Source organism: Macrotis lagotis, chromosome 7 (assembly GCF_037893015.1).
Source record: "Macrotis lagotis isolate mMagLag1 chromosome 7, bilby.v1.9.chrom.fasta, whole genome shotgun sequence".
Taxonomy (NCBI): Eukaryota; Metazoa; Chordata; class Mammalia; order Peramelemorphia; family Peramelidae; genus Macrotis; species Macrotis lagotis.
In genome coordinates, this window is record NC_133664.1 from 156,884,283 (window position 1) to 156,902,117 (window position 17,835).

The 17,835-nt window shown below is 32.3% G+C and overlaps 2 protein-coding genes across 2 annotated transcripts in view; one reads left to right on the forward strand and one right to left on the reverse strand.

Moving 5' to 3' along the window:
- FBXL13 (F-box and leucine rich repeat protein 13) overlaps positions 1-17,835 on the forward strand; it is a 265,142-nt gene that overhangs the window by 80,545 nt on the left and 166,762 nt on the right. The gene's annotated exons all lie outside the window — the stretch shown is intronic.
- The window catches only part of LRRC17 (leucine rich repeat containing 17), a 49,325-nt gene continuing 32,479 nt past the window's right edge, over positions 990-17,835 (reverse strand). Inside the window, exons 3-4 of the mRNA XM_074194001.1 lie at positions 3,762-3,917; positions 990-2,054 (exon numbers count right to left, since the gene is read on the reverse strand). Of these exons, the coding sequence (XP_074050102.1) occupies positions 1,657-2,054; positions 3,762-3,917 (554 nt within the window). The 3' untranslated portion in view covers positions 990-1,656. The remainder of the gene's footprint in view (positions 2,055-3,761; positions 3,918-17,835) is intronic.

Genomic DNA, 17,835 nt, shown 5'->3' on the forward strand with positions numbered 1-17,835 from the left:
TTGCACAAAAACCTTCAGTGGTTTCCTCTTTCCTTAAAAATAGAAATGGTTAGAACTCTTTAGCCTGACATTTATGATATTCTACAATCTATCTACAAACTTTTTTCAATTATTTTAAACAAATTGGATTCCTGACTGATTCTAGATATCCTTATTCTCTTACCTCTTCAGTCACACAAGCAATTCCTCAATAAAAAACTCACTCTTGCATCTGCCTTTTGAAATCCCTTTCTCTCTTTAAGACTCCTTGATCAAGAGTCACTCTGCCCATTAAGCATTTCTGGAATGCTGGAAAGCTGGAGGTGATTTTTCCATTCTTAGGTTTTCTTGTAGTATTTTGAATGCCTCTTTTACTCATCATATTCTCATTTGTGTGCATATCTTATTCCTACTAGGACCAGTTTAAGCTTCTGAGGGTTAGAGGTGTGACTTTTCATCTTTGTATCCTCAGCATATAGCATATACCTTGTACACTGTAAAGTTTAATAATATTCTGGTTGAAATAATTTGGTTCAAAAAAGTTAACCTTCCCATAATTGATACTTGCTTGAAATTCTGTAAATATCTTCTACTCACTATCTACTATCATATAGTTCTTTTCAACTCTGAGACAGAGACCCTACCAGTACTTGAATTATGGCTCCTTTGAAAAAGAAATCATCTTTCTTATTTAGAATTGTGCTAACATTATCAAAATTTATGTCTTAACTGCTGTTTTAATATTTTGCTAACTTTTGAATATAGGTACTTAGAGAAATTTCTCTGCACCATAGATGTCAAAGGAGGAAAAAAATCTTTACTTCTGGTTCTCATTTTACTTTAGAAAGGCTACTATTTCACAAAATAACAATCTCTTCTGTGGGAACTTTAGGGTAATTTATTTCCAGGCTTAAAAGAGACTATATATATATATATATATATATATATATATATATATATATATATATATACATATATATATATATATGTATATATATATGCATACACACACACACTGCTTGCTACTGCATTGTCAAGAAATATTATTCTCAGAATGATTCTTCAGTTTTTAATCTGATGGGTTTTTTGGCAAGGTAATGCAAGGTAAGTGGCTTGCCCAAGGCCACACAGCTATGATGTTTTTGTTAAAATGTCAAATAACTTTAGCAAAATTCTTAATTTACCATGAATTTTCTAAGAGTGAGGACATATAAGAATAGAATTTATTCAACTCATAGTCTGCTATTCCAAAAAAAGAGTAATTTTTTGTGGATATATATTTGTAGCTTTCATTTTAATTTTTTTTTCTGTGTATTTACAAATAGTTCACAACATGTATGGCGAGAATGAACCAAGTTTTATGTTTTGTTTTAAACAGTAAAAAGAAGTTATGCAAGTCATTACACATAATTATTAATGCCATCACATGGAATCTGATTTCATGCAATTTATCATTGAAGAGTGCCTGCCAGTAGTGGTTGCTTGACCAGCTTACGTACAGGATAAACAGCATGAGATCCTCCCCTTAGTTTGCAACTAAACTAATAATTAAAGAACCCTGTTAGCTTCATAGACATTCCTTCATAGATGGATAACACAGTTAACCAAAATGTAAACATAAAATTTTCCTTAAACAATATCAAACCTAATCTACTTACAAAGCGGATTCCTTCTAAGCTAGCCTACTATGGTAATCCTGACACTTTGTTTTTTTGTCATGTGGTCTTTATGTATTTTTTCCCATGGATCATCTTCTGTATCCTGGTCAGTTGGATCAGGATATGATGGTAGCTTGTCCTTTGGGCATTCTTCATAGTAACTTCGAACATATTTTCCAACAAGCCAGCCTTTGTATTCTTCCGGAGTTCTGCATTCCAGTCCATTATAATGAACATTATAGTGATGTTTTAACCAGTAGTAAAGGTAGTGGATATTATAGTCACATCTCCAAGGATTTTCTTTAAGCCACAAGATTTTCAAAAAATAGAGATCTTCTAATACTCCGTAGTCAAAGTTTTGCAGATTGTTGTTGGATAAGTCTAATTCCTCTAAATTTGTGAGTCCTGAAAAAGCAGCTAATAATATAAAATACTTATTAAATTAATGACTGTAAATGGCAAGCATACATATAAATGTAAGATTATAAGAAAAATAGCTTTATTGCTTAGGCAAACTTTCTTGATTGAGATTAGCAAAATACAGCTATTTCAATAGAGAAATGAATTTACTTAACTCTATGATATATTTTGTTTTCATGTATGTTTTTATATTGACCAGAAAGGAAGTAGAACAAGTCATTTTAGAAAAGAAATTATTATACTTTTTTAAATTTTTGCTCACTCTGAGGCATAAACAAATGAAAATTGCCTTGGGCAATTATTTGAGAAAGAAGATGAGATCATGTAACTTTTGGAAAAAAACTTATATTAATTCATTTTAGCCTCTTGAATACTAAGACAGTTCTCCAAACAAACTCAGCAAAAGGATTAACTTCCATAAATATTTTAAAAACTCTTACATCTAAGGAGAGAGCTATCAATTTGAAATTCAAATGTATTCACTTCTTTTTCACAATTTGATTGAACATTTTGCCCAGTTACAAAAAAGTATAAAATCAGATTGGGTCAAGGTGGAAAGGACCATCACCCTGTCCAAAATTACTTCTCAAGGCATTCCTGGAGAAGTAGAAACATTCCCTAAGAAAGTTCTATTCACACTAGGAATGGGAGAAAAAATATAATTTTTTTTGTTTGCCAAAACTCTGAGGCAAATAGATCTTAACAATTCTTGAATTCAAAAGAAAGGTCAACTTTTTCATTTAGAAATGTATCAATATTACCAATAAGTATTTTACTAATAATGCTTTTGAAAAACCAGTATTGGAAGAATCCTTCCTCCCTTTGCCTTAATTTTCAGAAAAGAGAAAAAACTTTTATGCCTTGCTTTTATTTTACTTTAGAAAGGGTATTATGTTTAATAGAATGATAATTCCTTCCATTGAAATTTTAGAGAAGTTGTAAAACTTAAAAGAAAACACAGTGTTACATTTTTGCAACTGAGGAATTTATCCTGTTTATAGTTTGTTCATAGATAGTAGCCTACATATTGTTTCCTTGCATTGTGAGCTCCTGAAGGGCAGTAGCTATCTTCTGCCTTTTTTTTTTTTTGTATTTCCTGCCCTTAACATAAATTTTTACTGATTGACCGAATAAATAGAAGTCAAATTTAGCTAGACCATGAGTCTAAGAAGAGAGATAGTACATAATAAGGCTACCTAGATAGTTTAGGGAAAATTTGTAAAAGTTTCTTTTTTTTAGGTTTTTTGCAAGGCAAATGGGGTTAAGTGACTTGCCCAAGGCCACACAGCTAGGTAATTATTAAGTGTCTGAGGTCAGATTTGAACTCAGGTACTCCTGACTCCAGGGCTGGTGTTCTATCCATGTAAAAGGTTTTAAAAGCCAGATACATGAAGTTACATTTGATTCTAGAAGCAATAGGAATTTGTTGAAGTTTATTGAGTAGTTGAGTGACCTGGGTTCAAAACTAGCCTTTGATATATACTGGAGGTGTTATGCTGGGCAAGTTGTGGAATGTCTCAATGTATAAGGCATCTCTTTAAGATGATTAATTGTGGAAAACTCAGAGAGTTGCATTGGGAGAAGGAGTCTCCATCCTCAGAGTTCCTATTTTGAATGAAATTGAAGATTTGGACTAAAAATAATGTAATGAATAAAGCCATATAAAATATGCAGCCTCATTATGGGGACATTGTTAATCCTTACCTGGGTCGATGAACTCAATCCCATTGCTACTCAAGTTTAATTTTCTCAATTCATGAACATCTTCAAACTCCTTAGGTTGAAGTTGATTGATTTTGTTGTTTGATAAGTCAAGCTTAATAATATCTGGAGGGATGTTGTTTGGAATTTTCCTTAATTCTGGAAAAGTCAATATCATATTATGCATTATAGGCATTATGGAATTTTATAGATGGGATATATATCTTTAGGCTTCTAAATCCAATTTGTCTATCTCAATAATAAGAATATGCTATACTCATAAATTAAGAGATTGAAGGAAGTTGTCTAGACAACCCCATCTCTTATCAGATGAAGAAACTGAGACTGATATAATTTCAATTAATTCCCCCACTATCTTAGAGGTTTTAAGATCCCTACTCATCTTCCTCAAAATTTAGTCTACTATTAATAAAGATAGAACAGTTGTTAACATATTATGAGAGTTTTTTATTCAGCACATTATGTTCAGGCAAAGAAAACTGATAAATAGCAAACAGTGTTAGGTCTTTAATGAAGAAAGAAAACCCAAATGATTTCCTGCCCCCCCAAAAAAATCAAGGATAAAGGAGAGATCTATGAGGGCAAAATAAATAAAAAATATTATCAGAAGTTACAGTATAAGACTATGACAGTAAATTTGAGGATCTCAACAAAATGGAAGATTAGCTACTAAAAACAGACTATTAAAACTAACAATAACAAAACAAGAGGTGGCAGACTTAAATGGAACAATCAGAAGTACGAAGTACAAATCATACAAGCCACTGAAAGCAAGTACTACAAAATGACATAAAGGCTAGATGAATTTCCAAGTGAATTTTACAAAATGAAATTCAAAATCCCTAACCTGGCATTCAATGTCCTTTTAAATTTGGCCATCTTAAAACTATTTAAGGAACCCCCATACTATATAAAACTGTTTCAAAACTGGTTCAAAACAGAGAAAGATGGTAGGTTAACTCCAGTTTAGCTATTATACTGATAATCCTTAATCAAATACAAAACTGAGAAAGAAAATGGTAAACTATTATTAAGTTATGAATATTGATAACAAAGTAATACTTTCAAATTGAATATAGCAATGCACCAAAAATTACTGATTATTACTGCAGTTTTTATAAAGAAAATGTGATTGTATTTTATCAGCAAGGGAGAATCATGATATATTGAAAGCCTTTGAAAAGCATAGCACTGATATAAACACATTAATATAGGAAAAGAAAAACTTTTCCATATGATAAAATGCCATGAATGATTTTATATATATATATATATATATATATATATATATAAAACAAAAACAATGGAAATGTCCTCATTATAGACAGGCATTAAATAGTAAAATACTCTTTAATCACTCCTATTTAATAATAGCTTTCAAAATCTTAGCAATAGCAATAAAGGTATGAAAAAGAAATCAGTGGAAAAATTTTATCTGTTTTTCATATGACATAACTATACTTAAAAAAATCCTAAGACTGTTTTTAAAAATCTATGGAGGCAATAAATAACTTTAGCAAATTAGATTTTTTTGACCAGATATGGTTTTATGAGTATTAGGAGCTTAGTATGAAATGCAAATCCTTTAGTGGTCTAGGCCACTAGCTAGGAGGTGTCAAGAGGTAGAAATAAACCCAGATCTTTTTGAATTATGAGGTCAGTCTTCTCTCATTAACTAAAGTAGATAAATATAATCCACAAAGATCATATCATCTGCATTGTGTTTGGTACAAAAATGCATCATTAATTGATTAAATTTCTCTCTCTCTCTCTCTCTCTCTCTCTCTCTCTCTCTATATATATATATATATATATATATGTATATATATATATGTATATACCACCCAGAATCAAGGAAAAAACTGATTAAAAGATAAATTCTGTCATATGTCACAATGTATTACATAATTTATCAAAACAATCTCAAAATGTTATTGACTAATAAAAAGGAACCAAAGAAATGGAGTTATCCCCACTTATGGATAGGCTAAGGAAAAATACTAAAAAATGGCAATACTTCCCAAACTAACAGATTTAGTGCAGTACTAGTGAAAAAGCCTCTAGACTATTTTTTGCAATTTAAATCAATTTGGTTTAATTCAACAATTATTTATTTGTTAAGCCTTGACATGTGTAAGGCACTGTGTTAACGCATTGAGGATACAAGGACAAAAACAGAATAGTCCCTGTCCTCAGTATTCATTTATTTTTATTAATTTTGTCATGGAAAAATTCATATGGACAAATAAATGTATAAGACTATGAATAACTATGAAATATAAAACTAGCAAAGGAGGAAATTACATCATCAAATATAAATATATATATAATTATATATAAAATATAAAAATATAAAATATAATATTACATAGGAATTATTAAAATCTGCTTGGTATTAGATATTAAATATAGAAATAAATTGCTAGGACAGAATAGAGAATCTAGAAATAGAACCTCCTTATTATAAAGGATTAATATATAAGAAACTCACAAGTAACGGTGCAGAATGAACTCAATAAAAACCACTGGTAAAATCAGTTGATTTGATGGCAAAGAATAGATGTCATACCCACCATTAACTAGATAGTTAATTTAAATATCAATAAAGATCTTAACACTTATTTCCCTTCTACAAATATCTGTAATGTACTCTATCAGATGCTGAGTATATACAAAGACAAAAATGACCCATTCCCCAACCTCAAGAAGTTTATATTCTATCTGGAGTGCTACAACATTCTTTTTTTTTAGGTTTTTGCAAGGCAAGTGGCTTGCCCAAGGCCACACAGCTAGGTAATTATTAAGTATCTGAGGCCAGATTTGAACTCAAGTACTCCTGACTCCAGGGCTGGTGCTCTATCCACTGCTCCACCTAGCCGCCCCAACAACATTTTTTTAAAAGAAAAAATGAATGTCTAAAAAAGGAAAATGAATAATACCCTCCTCTCAGCATTGAAGAGGAGGGTTTTTTTTTATTGATCTAAAGAAATGACCATGGTACTGAAGAACCAATAGATGAATTATATGTATAGTGATGAAAGGAAGTTTTGCTATTATAAAAATTAAAAGATATTTAAAAATTAAAAGAAACTTCTTGGAGAAAAATAAAATAAATAGATCATAAATATATTTATCAAACATACTTTATATGGCACCGATGAGTGCCTGTAAAATGAAGAATAGCCCACTAGTTGGTGCCATAGTGCATTGAGTACTGGACCCATGGTCAAAAAGACCTCCTGAGTTCAAATTCAGCCTCAGACACTTCCTAGCTGTGTAACCGTGGGCAAGTCACTTCACTGTTTGCCTCAGTTTATGAGCTGGAGGAGAGAATGGCAAATCACTCCAGTATCCTGGCCAATAAACCCCAAATGGGCACAAAAATGACTGAATCAACAAGAAAGATGGACAGTATACACATTTCATTATGGTAGGATGAGAATAAGATTGGTACAGCATGTAGTATGTACGGGGTGTATACTGTTGAAAGTATCCAGATTGATGAGAGAATAGATCCAATCTTGTTCATATCCTCCAACAAATCCTCTGTAGCAGATTCATGACATATACTGAGGTCCTTCCTCTGGTTCTCCAGACATCATGTGGCCACTAATAAATGGATTTTCGATCCATTCATCCTTTTCTCTGTATAAATAATTGGCATATCCCCTTTTCTTAAGCGTACATTTTTTGATATTTTTACAGAACTTTTTTTTGACATAGAGTTCATCATACTCCTAGTTATATTCATCACGTATCTCTTCATTGCTTTTTGATTCATCAGGATTCATTCATCTTGCCATTGCATATCTTACAACTTTTTAGCCCAGGATCATACAGCTATTGCCTGAGGTCAAATTTAAACTCAGGATCCCAAATCATCCTGACCATGGGTCCAACATTCCATGCAGTGTGGTGCTATTCTAATGGCCCATTCTGCATCTTACAGGCACACATCAGTGCCATATAGAGTAAATATGATTGACAATAAACAATATATTTCCTTTAAATTTTATGCAAGCTGTTAATTTTAATTTTTAAAGATAATTTATTTTATAATAACAAAACTTCCTTTTATCTCTATCGATTAGAGTCATCTATTGTTTCTTCAGTGCCTTGTTCTATTTTTTTAGATCAATTAAAAACATCCCTTACAAAGCTGAGAGAATATTATTCATTTTAGTCTTTGTTATTTGTTTTCTTTAAAAAAGTATCACTCCAGGGGGCAGCTAGGTGGTTAGGTGCCACAGTGGATAGAGAGCCCTGGCCCTGGAGTCAGGAATACCTGAGTTCAAATGTGACTTCAGACACTTAATAATTATCTAGCTGTATGGTGTTGGGCAAGCCACTTAACCCCATTGCCTTGTAAAAAAAAATCACTCCAGATGTACGTATTGGAGTAAAATAGATGGATTTTTGCTGGAAAAACTTAAGGGACATGTGTAAAAACCTCAGTGCAAGGCAACACACCCATATCTTCCCATTCATTTCTGGACCTGGTTCCTAATCTATCTGCAAATTAATCCAAGATAATTGATCTTTACTGAATTGTTGCATAATATGGACAATAGTCATTCTTCATTCTCTTGGTTTTTTCCCTGTGCAAACAGGTGCAAATACTCAGTAATCATAGATCTCATTTAGGGGATGTTCCAAGTTCCAGATCTTGATGCAATCAACACAATGTTGGCTACAATCAGGATCATTTGCATGTAGGGTACCTCACTCTCTATACAGAGTTTCTTTTCAGTCTTTCTTTTCTTTGGCTTGTCCTCCTATTTCAATGGCAGATTTGTCTTCCTGTCTTAAACTTTACTCTGTATTAGAAATCAGAGAATTGTTGAACAAAATTAGTCCTGTTGTAACAACTAAGGGATCTTATATGATGTATTAGCATTTTAATAAGGGACACTTTGGTGAAGTAGGACTTCTAAGAATAAATTTTTACCCTTTGAATCAAATACTGTTTTTATAGTTAATAAACAGTGAACTAAATAGAATCCTGTATTATCTATACCTTTCAGTCAGTTGCATTTATTAATTTATTAATTCACTCTTTAAGTTAATAAGAATGTATCATGTAAATGAATATAATTCTGGTCTATTGTAGAATATCATGTGGAAAACCCTATTTCTTTTTCATATTTTCATTAAGAATATTTTGGGTATATGTATCTATTTTTGATAAATATTTTAAAAAAGTGAAAAAGTAGACTGTTATTTTCTTGATCATCTTCTTTTAGACATCTTTAAAATTGCTATATCAATGCCCTCAAATATGTGTGGATCCCGTCATGGACCTCCTTTTTGATATATTTACTCTGGGCCATCTGCTTTTTCTATCATTGTTTTTGTTGTGGGAATTTTCCAAGCTGGGATCCTTGAGATCCTAGGGAGAATCTCACCTTCTATCAGTTCTATACAACTGGTGATTAGAAAGTGAGTAGACAGACTGAAAGAAAAAGAAAGTTAATAGTGCACTAGGGAAGACTACTCAGGTTTTAAGCAGCTGCAGTTGAATTCTTATTACTTTTTTAGGCATATATAGAGTATACAACCAATCAAAGGTATTCTTCAGCAAAAAAAAGGAAATTGGATCATAGTAATTATCAAAAGTTAGATTGGTTGCTGTTGGAAATGTATTTCTTGGTGTTTTGTTTTATCGGAATATCTGTTTTGGCAGTGTACCTCTAATTTGAAACTTCTTTCAAGAGAGAATCAATCAGGATCATTCATTCTACTGAAGTCATTAAAGAGAGGAACAAAATAAATCTAAGAGTCTCTGTTTACAGTCTCATACCTCTGTTTCTTTGACCTTTGACTACTTTTTCTGGAAAGAACATATTTCCCCAAAACAAAGAATACTCAAGTCCCCCACATTTTCTTCACTGGTATTTCTCCTTTCCTATGAAGTACAACAGGCAATGTAAGGCTGTAGTTCAAATGTGGTTTATCCCATTGTCATTGAAAGAATAGTCCCTGGTAAAAATCTTAAGAGAGTCTTTCCACTTTTATTTCTTGGCCTTTTAGTTTTATCTTTGAATGCTTGAGTGGAATTCAGGACATGTTTTCTGTTAACTAGCTTTTTCTCTATTTCTTTTTGATGTTTCATGAGATGAAGCTTGCTTTATAGCTTATTGTATAGGCAGTTTTAAACTATCAGTTTTTTTTCTTTGTTCTTGATGTTTCATGAGAAGACGGGTTATAAGGCATTTTTAAACAAGGTGTGTGTTCTAAGACTTTAGGTATATGATAAAGATTTTGGGGCTATGATATGAGACTTCTAAGCCATAAAGGCTTAAAATTGAAATACTTTGTCCAGCAAACATTTTATTTTAAATTAAAGTTCATAAAAAGGCTATAATATATATGATAATATGTGATAAATGATATATATAATAAATAACTGTATACTATTAAAAATGATATAGGAGTTTAGAGGAGGGAGAAATTGCTTTTGTTTTTAAAAGTTTTCTTCCTTTCTTCCCAAGGACAAACCCTCCATCTTTTTTTTTTCTCCATCTCTATTCTTGATCTCATCAACTCCTCATTTCTCTGTAATGTTGTTCCAGTGATCTATTCTCTTTCTTGCTTTGTAGTCTCTTTCATTCTTGATTCTGTCATTTTTTTTCATAAAAATACTCTTGTCTATAAGTATGCTCCAGTCTTCCTTGCCCTGGTTTATTCCTATCTTTGCCTTTAAAAACAACATTTGAAAAGAATAATTTATCTGACTGCTTCCACTTTCTTACCTTTATTTTACTGTTCCTTCAAAAAAAAGGTCAGTTAATCCCTATTCGTCAAATTTAATGGTCTTTTTCAATCCTTATTTGTCTTAACCACTATAATATTTGACACAGCCACCTCTTAATTTTTGAAATTCTTTCCTTTCTTTTTTTCTCTTGCATCTGTTCTCCTTGTTCTTATCTTACTGCCCTGATGATTCCTGCCTCCAAGGGTTTCTCTTCCCTTTTCTCTCTCTCCCATAATTGTATGCATTTACCAGGGTTCTAGTCTCAGTCTTTCTTTGCTCTAATATTCTTTCTAAGATCATCTATTTCAACTGCTTCAGTTGAGTAGACTTATGTTTGCTTGATATTTTTTAGTCTGGGTGACTGGAACAAGGGTGTTTTATAAACAGAAATCAAGAGAAGTTGAGAAGCCAGGTTTTGGGTGAGAAGATAACTAATTTGGCTTTTGGTATATTACTTTTTGATGGACTGCATAATAACATGGAGATATTTGATAGAAAGCTGGAAAAATAAATTTGTATAACTCAGAGTTTGGGGCTAGAGGCATAGCTTTGGGCATTACCTATCTAGATCTAAGAACAGAATTTTTTTTTCATAGAAGTTAGCAAGCAAAGGTTTAGTGATCATTAGCCAGTTATGTTTTACAAGATACTCCTATTCAGATATGGTATGAATTAGATGTTCTTTAAGAGTCCTTAGATGTTGAAGTTCTTAATTCTGTTCAGGGGTTTGAAAATGAAGTTAAAATGTTTAAATTATGAAAAGGTGGTTAAAATAAAAATATTTATTTTCAGGTTATTATATTGTGAGCAACAGCACTAATAGACCTTTCACTAATAACACAAAATGAGAATCAATTACTTTAATAAGTCTGATAATATTATTTGGCTACCTTTCATAAACTTATGACCCATAAAAATTCTGAAAGATGTTGAGATTTTAAATTAGTAGATTATTACATCTGATTCTTTTGGATCCTTGACATTTGGTGTACTAATTATCTATATAGAAGGTATTCAATAAATGACTCATGAATTAATGAATGAATGTTACTTAATTTAGTATTTCCAAGATCTGTAATATCATCATGAATTTCCCCACTATTAATGCAGAGTTAATCTTTGAGAGATGCCTTGACTAAAATACTCATTTTCCCCATACTATCCTGGTAATGAGCCTCTTAAACTTAGCTGGACTGGTCCTTAGATAATATACAAACAGCTCATGACCAGACCCTTTTTTAAATCCCATCACAAAATATTGACTTTTGATGACACAGAAAATTTATATGAGCTAGTAACAGCCTTGCCAAGGACATTTTCATATGAAAGAAGTTGTTGACCTTTATAAGAAACAAATGAAAACTTCTGATAGAAATGGAAACATTTGGAAGAGGACTCCTGTGAAAAACATAATATCATAAAAGATGGTAATGATTTATCTTAATTACCTCTATGGTTCAGAACTTTGGAATTGCTGAGATGATTTTTTTTATTTTATAGTAATCTTTAAATTACAGTTTTTAAACCTATGGTAGCAGAATTACAATCAAGCATAGAAATATTAAATTTTCTTTCTTTTAATATGCATGGATTCTTGTTTTTTTTATTGGGAGGGAATTTTTCAGTTCCTTAACATCCTCAGTACTATCAAATTTGCTTTCTCTCTGAGGGGACACTTTTCCTAATGTGTCATTGAATATTTTATTAAATTTTTTTTCTCTTTGTAAATTGGCTATTGTTATAATAACACTTAACTCAGCAGTTCTTTAAAGAGCATTGTGAGATTAAAAGAATTATGTACAAAACTTACTGACATGAAATTAAAATGTTCTGAAAATTCAATATTTCTGTCTTTCAGTAGGGAATTTTCCTTTGTAACTGGAACTCAGAGGAAGCAAGATATTAAGACTGGGTATTTTTGTGAATTTCTGAGTAACTTTGTCCTTAAAATTACTGAGTCCCTTCTGAGAAAGTTGCGTGTTTTGCTTTTTTTTGGGGGATTACTTATGGTCAAAAAAGCCATGTAGATAATGAGGAAAAAGTTTAAAGGAAAGAAACAAAGATAATTGGTGTTAGAAATTAGAACCTATTAGGATAGATATGAAGAGAAATTTCTTGAGAATTATGGTTTTAAAAATTAGAAAAATTACATAGGAATTCCTGATTCTCTTAATTTTGGTTCCTTCCTATGGTTACCACATCCATTTTTCTGTTTGTTTTTTTTCATAAGAATGGGATCTTCATAAGAGCAGGAACTGTCTTTTGTCTTTCTTTTTAGCCCCAGTTCTGAGACTGGTAAATAGTAGACACTAAATAAATGCTTGTTGATTGATTTAGAATTTCCTTTTCTAGAAAATATCATAGACAAGATAGATGGCTCTGATTATAGAATAATAGAATAAATAAATGAATAATAGAATTATAGTTTCTAACCTACTTAAAGGTTCTCAAGTCTTTGATCTGCTAAAGTTCAGGTTTTCAGCAATAACAAAGTTAGAAACAAACTTTGGAGTGCTAGAATAATATCAATTTGCAAAAAGATAAAAAATTTAATAAAATGTTCAATAACACATCAGGTTTTAGCTTTGTAAATTACTAGAGAAATAGCAGGTGAGAGGTTCTGAAAGGCAGTTAGTTTAGCAGTCTAAAAGTAATACAACATATTTTCAGGGCAGGATCAGTTCAAAAGGCTAATGACAGACTCCTAAAACTAAATTACATATAAATTGGTAGAGAAAAGATCATAACACTATAAAGTTCTACAACCAAGAAAGACTAAGAAACAATTTTAATTTATGGAACTGGGTGTCAGGTCAATTTTGAACTTTTATTAAGTTCTGATGCTTTTTTGTTTGTTTTGTTTTGTTTTTGAACAAAGATATTTTGTACCTCATGAGGTAAAAATAGTTCAGAGTTTCAGATAAGATTTTCAAATGAATAAATATAAAAAATAAAGCATATATGTGTGCCATACAGAAAAGCCTGGCATTCATACCTACACATGAATAGTACTGTTGTGAAAATATGATAAGTCCATAGGAAAAATTAGAATGCCACAAGATTTAAGGAATTAAGGTAGAAAGTTTATGTGTAAATGCTTTAGCTGCAGCATATACAGCTTATATCTATATATCTAAAATCATGGGCACTGTGGCATAGTAGAAAGAAGACTAGACTCTTAGAATTAGGAGACCTGAGTCCAAGTCCCTGATCTAACTGTGAAGGGAAGCAAAAGGAGGGGGAATAGTACTCTGTACTAGGTCTTGTGTTAAGCAATTTACAAATATTGTCTCTTTTTATTTCCATAAAAACTCTGGGAGGTGGGTGCTAGACTATTCTCATTGCATAGATTAGGAAATGAGGTAGGCAGGAAGGTGAAGTATTTGCCCAGAGTCACCTAACTAGGAAGAATCTGAAGAAAAATTTGAATTCTACTTCTCTTGACTCCAGGCCCAGCACTCTATTGGTTGGATCCTTACCTGCCACTATACAAGTCATTTGGATAGTACAGTTCAGATCTCTTTGAATTTTTCTCATCTAGGAAACTGAAATAAGCATTTGCAATATCTTCTTAGAGGGTTGTGAGGAAACATATGTGTGCTTTATATTCTCGTATAGACTAAATATATAAACATATATGAACATATATAAATATACACACACATAAAAAACTCTTAAGCAATGGTAAAACAAGGTTGCACATGTTTGTTGTTTTTCCCCCCTCAAAATGAGTGTATGACAATGTGTGGTATAAGAGTCAAGAAGAGGTAGAGTTCATTGAGGGTAAAAGTTATCTGAGGTTTTCTAGAAAAAGGAGGGCTTGAGCAAGGTCATGAAGTAGGATTGTCATTATCTATTGTGATTGTCTATTATCTATTTGTGATTTATCTTCCCTTTTCCTCCTATTGTATCTTTTTCTTATTCTCTGTCCAAAAGCTAGCTTATACATGTGACACATATAGTAATATTCATATTCCTAAGGTGAGTTATCTTTTTTCCAGATGTCTTGGAAAAATCCTATTATTATTTAGGGGATTTTTGTTGTGCCAGTTTAATCATATATTTAACACATGGGTGAGTACATAGGACATTTGGCTAAAAATGCAGAAGTTGGTTTTTGTCCTTCCTTCTCAAAGAGGACCAAAATGTTAAAGTCACATTATAGTATGTCCAACTGTGGCTGATAAGACCAATATGTGCTTGGAATATTCTACTACAGATTGGGCACAAATAAGACATGTGAGCATTTGGGGTGGATTCTCTCAATTTGTGTGTTTCATGTTTCTTTTTAGCTATACAATTCTGCCTTGCTCATAGAACACAGCATTCTCTCTGATGAGGGTACGCCATGGCAGGTAGTCCTGTGCCAGTGAATCTCATGTTGCAAATCGATTCCAAAATTATTAAAAGAAACCTTATATCCTTTGTATCTCTATTTTCTGCCCCCCCCTTGTGTGGGTTCTCTATAAAATAGTCTTTTTTTGGCAAGTGCTCATTTGGCGTTTGAGCAACATGGCTGAGTTGTACTTTCTGTAGTAGAGTTTGAATGCTTGGCAGTTTCATTTGAGAAAGGATGTTATTCACTTTGGATATGAGGAAAATGTATATACATATATGTATAATATATTTACACACATCTCACATATATGTCTGTATTTGAATGTGTGTATCTCTCTCTCTCTCTCTCTCTCTCTATATATATATATATATTTATATTTATATTTATATGTGGCTTTATGGATAGATACTAGGCTTGAAAGTCCAGAAGACTCATCTTCCAGAGTTCAAATGGGACCTCAGACTCTTTCTTATTGGGTGATCTTGGGCAAGTCACTCTTGTTTGCTTCAGTTTCCTCATCTGTAAAATGAGCCAGAGAAGGAAATGGCAAACCACCCCAGTATCTTTGCCAAGAAAACTCCAAATTGGATCACAGAGTGAAAAATGGAGGAACACTAAAAATGTACACATGTGTGTCTCTGCATGTAGAACACAACACATACAAGCACATACATGTGTGCATGCATATGTGTGTATGTGTCTGTGACATATACCAGTGACTTGCATAGCCACAGTTAAATGCAAATCAGATTGCTGGGCCTGGAGTCAGGAAAAGATGTGTGTGTGTGTGTGTGTGTGTGTGTGTGTGTGTGTGTACATCATTCTGTCTTTCTGCATGTTTTGTGCTATTCAGAATACTTGATTCACAAGGAAGAAATAATCCTAATTTTTTCACGACTGCTTTTTCTTCCTCTCAGACTTTAGCCCATCCCTCTCTCTTTCTGTGTTGAGGAGAAAAAAATTTTATTCACACATTATTCTTTCTTGTGGTCTATTCTTTTTGCCATCAATAACCAGAGTTCCTGTGAAGGCTTCTGAAGAGTAGTGGAAGAGGCATGAATGACCCTGTTGGCTACAATAAAATGTACTTAACCACTGTTCCCACCTGGAAAGATTTATGCACCTCACTTTAGCTGCAGGATTTTCTGCTCTCCATAGAGGCAGCTGGGAATAATTTACCTGAATGATTTTTCAGCTTCCACCATCTTAATAGTAAAATAACTACTCAAAAAGTTGGAAGGGTATGCTGGTAAATACAGAACTAAAAGTAGATTTAAAAAATCCAACTTTCATGTATTTTTGGCAAATCTCCTGGCAATATGGCACAGACATTCTTTACAACTAATTCCACATTTCTTTCTTTTGAAAGACCCAAGTCATTTGGCATAAAATGAATAAAACCATTATTCCTTTTTCCTACAGTTTTCTAGGGTAGTAATGGCAAACTTTGACTCTCATGTGGTTAAATTGGCACATCAAGCATCCCCTCTGCAGCAATCTGCCTTACTCCAAGACAACTGGAAAAAAGGCTAACTCACCTTATGAGTATATGTATAATAATTAGTATATATATACATATATACACATATATATATATATATATGTATATATGTGTATATATATATATATATATATTTATATATCAATGTGTGTTTTGGCCTTCAGACAGAAAGTAGGTGAAGATGAAAAAGTGGGATTGGGCAAGGCAAAAGGAACATAAATTGCAAATTTATATAATAATAGTCTTATTTCACAACCTTGCTCAGACCCTTCTTTTCCAGGTAACCTCTGATTGCTCTGGCCCACAGTGAATTTTTCTTCTTCCTATCTCTTCTACCCCACCATCATATACTCATTTTGACATGTAAACATGAGCTAACTTGTTCTTATCATTGCTTAATCATTGTGTATATGCATTATCTCCCTGGTGTAATTGCAAGATTCTTGAGTCTATGTCATATCTCTTTGCAGCCTCCACAGCACCTAATGCACTATCAATATTCATATAGAAGCATAGAAGTAGAGTTGGAAACAACATCAGAAGTCATTTTCTCAAATCTCTTCATTTTACGATGAGGAAATAGAGGGATAACAAAAACTTCCCAAATATTGTTGAATTAAATTAAGTTAAAACAAGAAAATCAAAGTGTCACAAGGTATAACTGGAGGATTCTATTAATAAACTTATCATCATGTTTCAGGGAGAAGGATAATTCACATTAATACACAGTTTACAAAGTACTTTCCTCTCAAGAAGTACTTTTCCCTGTGAGGTAGACAAGGCAAGCCTTATATTCCTACTTTAAAAAAAAGGAAACAGATTCAGAGAGGCTATAATTGACCTACCTATGACCTTAGCTAATAAATATGAGAGCCAGATTCTGAATTTAGACTTTTTAATTCCAGATCTAGTCAGCATTTCAATTTGATTACATATAAGAAAGCTCATTTGAGCATTGATTTCAAATCAGGTAAGAGCTTACAGGAGCTTGGGTTTGATAACTTTTTTAAAAAAAACATGGATGTTGGGAGAAACATGAAAAAGAATGGGGAGTTACTGAATAACTCAGATCTGAATCATTCATTTATTCCTTTGGATTCTAGCAGACATAAAACAGCTATCTCTAGGATCATCTTCTGCATATCCATGAATGAGAGGAGCTAGCTTTCTCATAACCTGGTTGTGTTTATAGTATGAATGTCATGATTGACCCTGCCTAGTCCATAGGATTTGGAAAATCTGTGATTACTAATTATTACAATATGCTTGGATTGTGAATAACCATTTCTTATGTACCAATCCTGACTTTCTAAAATTAGTAATGGATTATAGTTTTGAGACTGTGCTGATTATAGAAAACCCAATTTTCTAAAAAATATTGACAATGAAAGAATTTAGAGACTATGTTGACCATATATTTATCTACAAATTTGTCTAAAAGCTTTCTATTTTTCCTGTAATG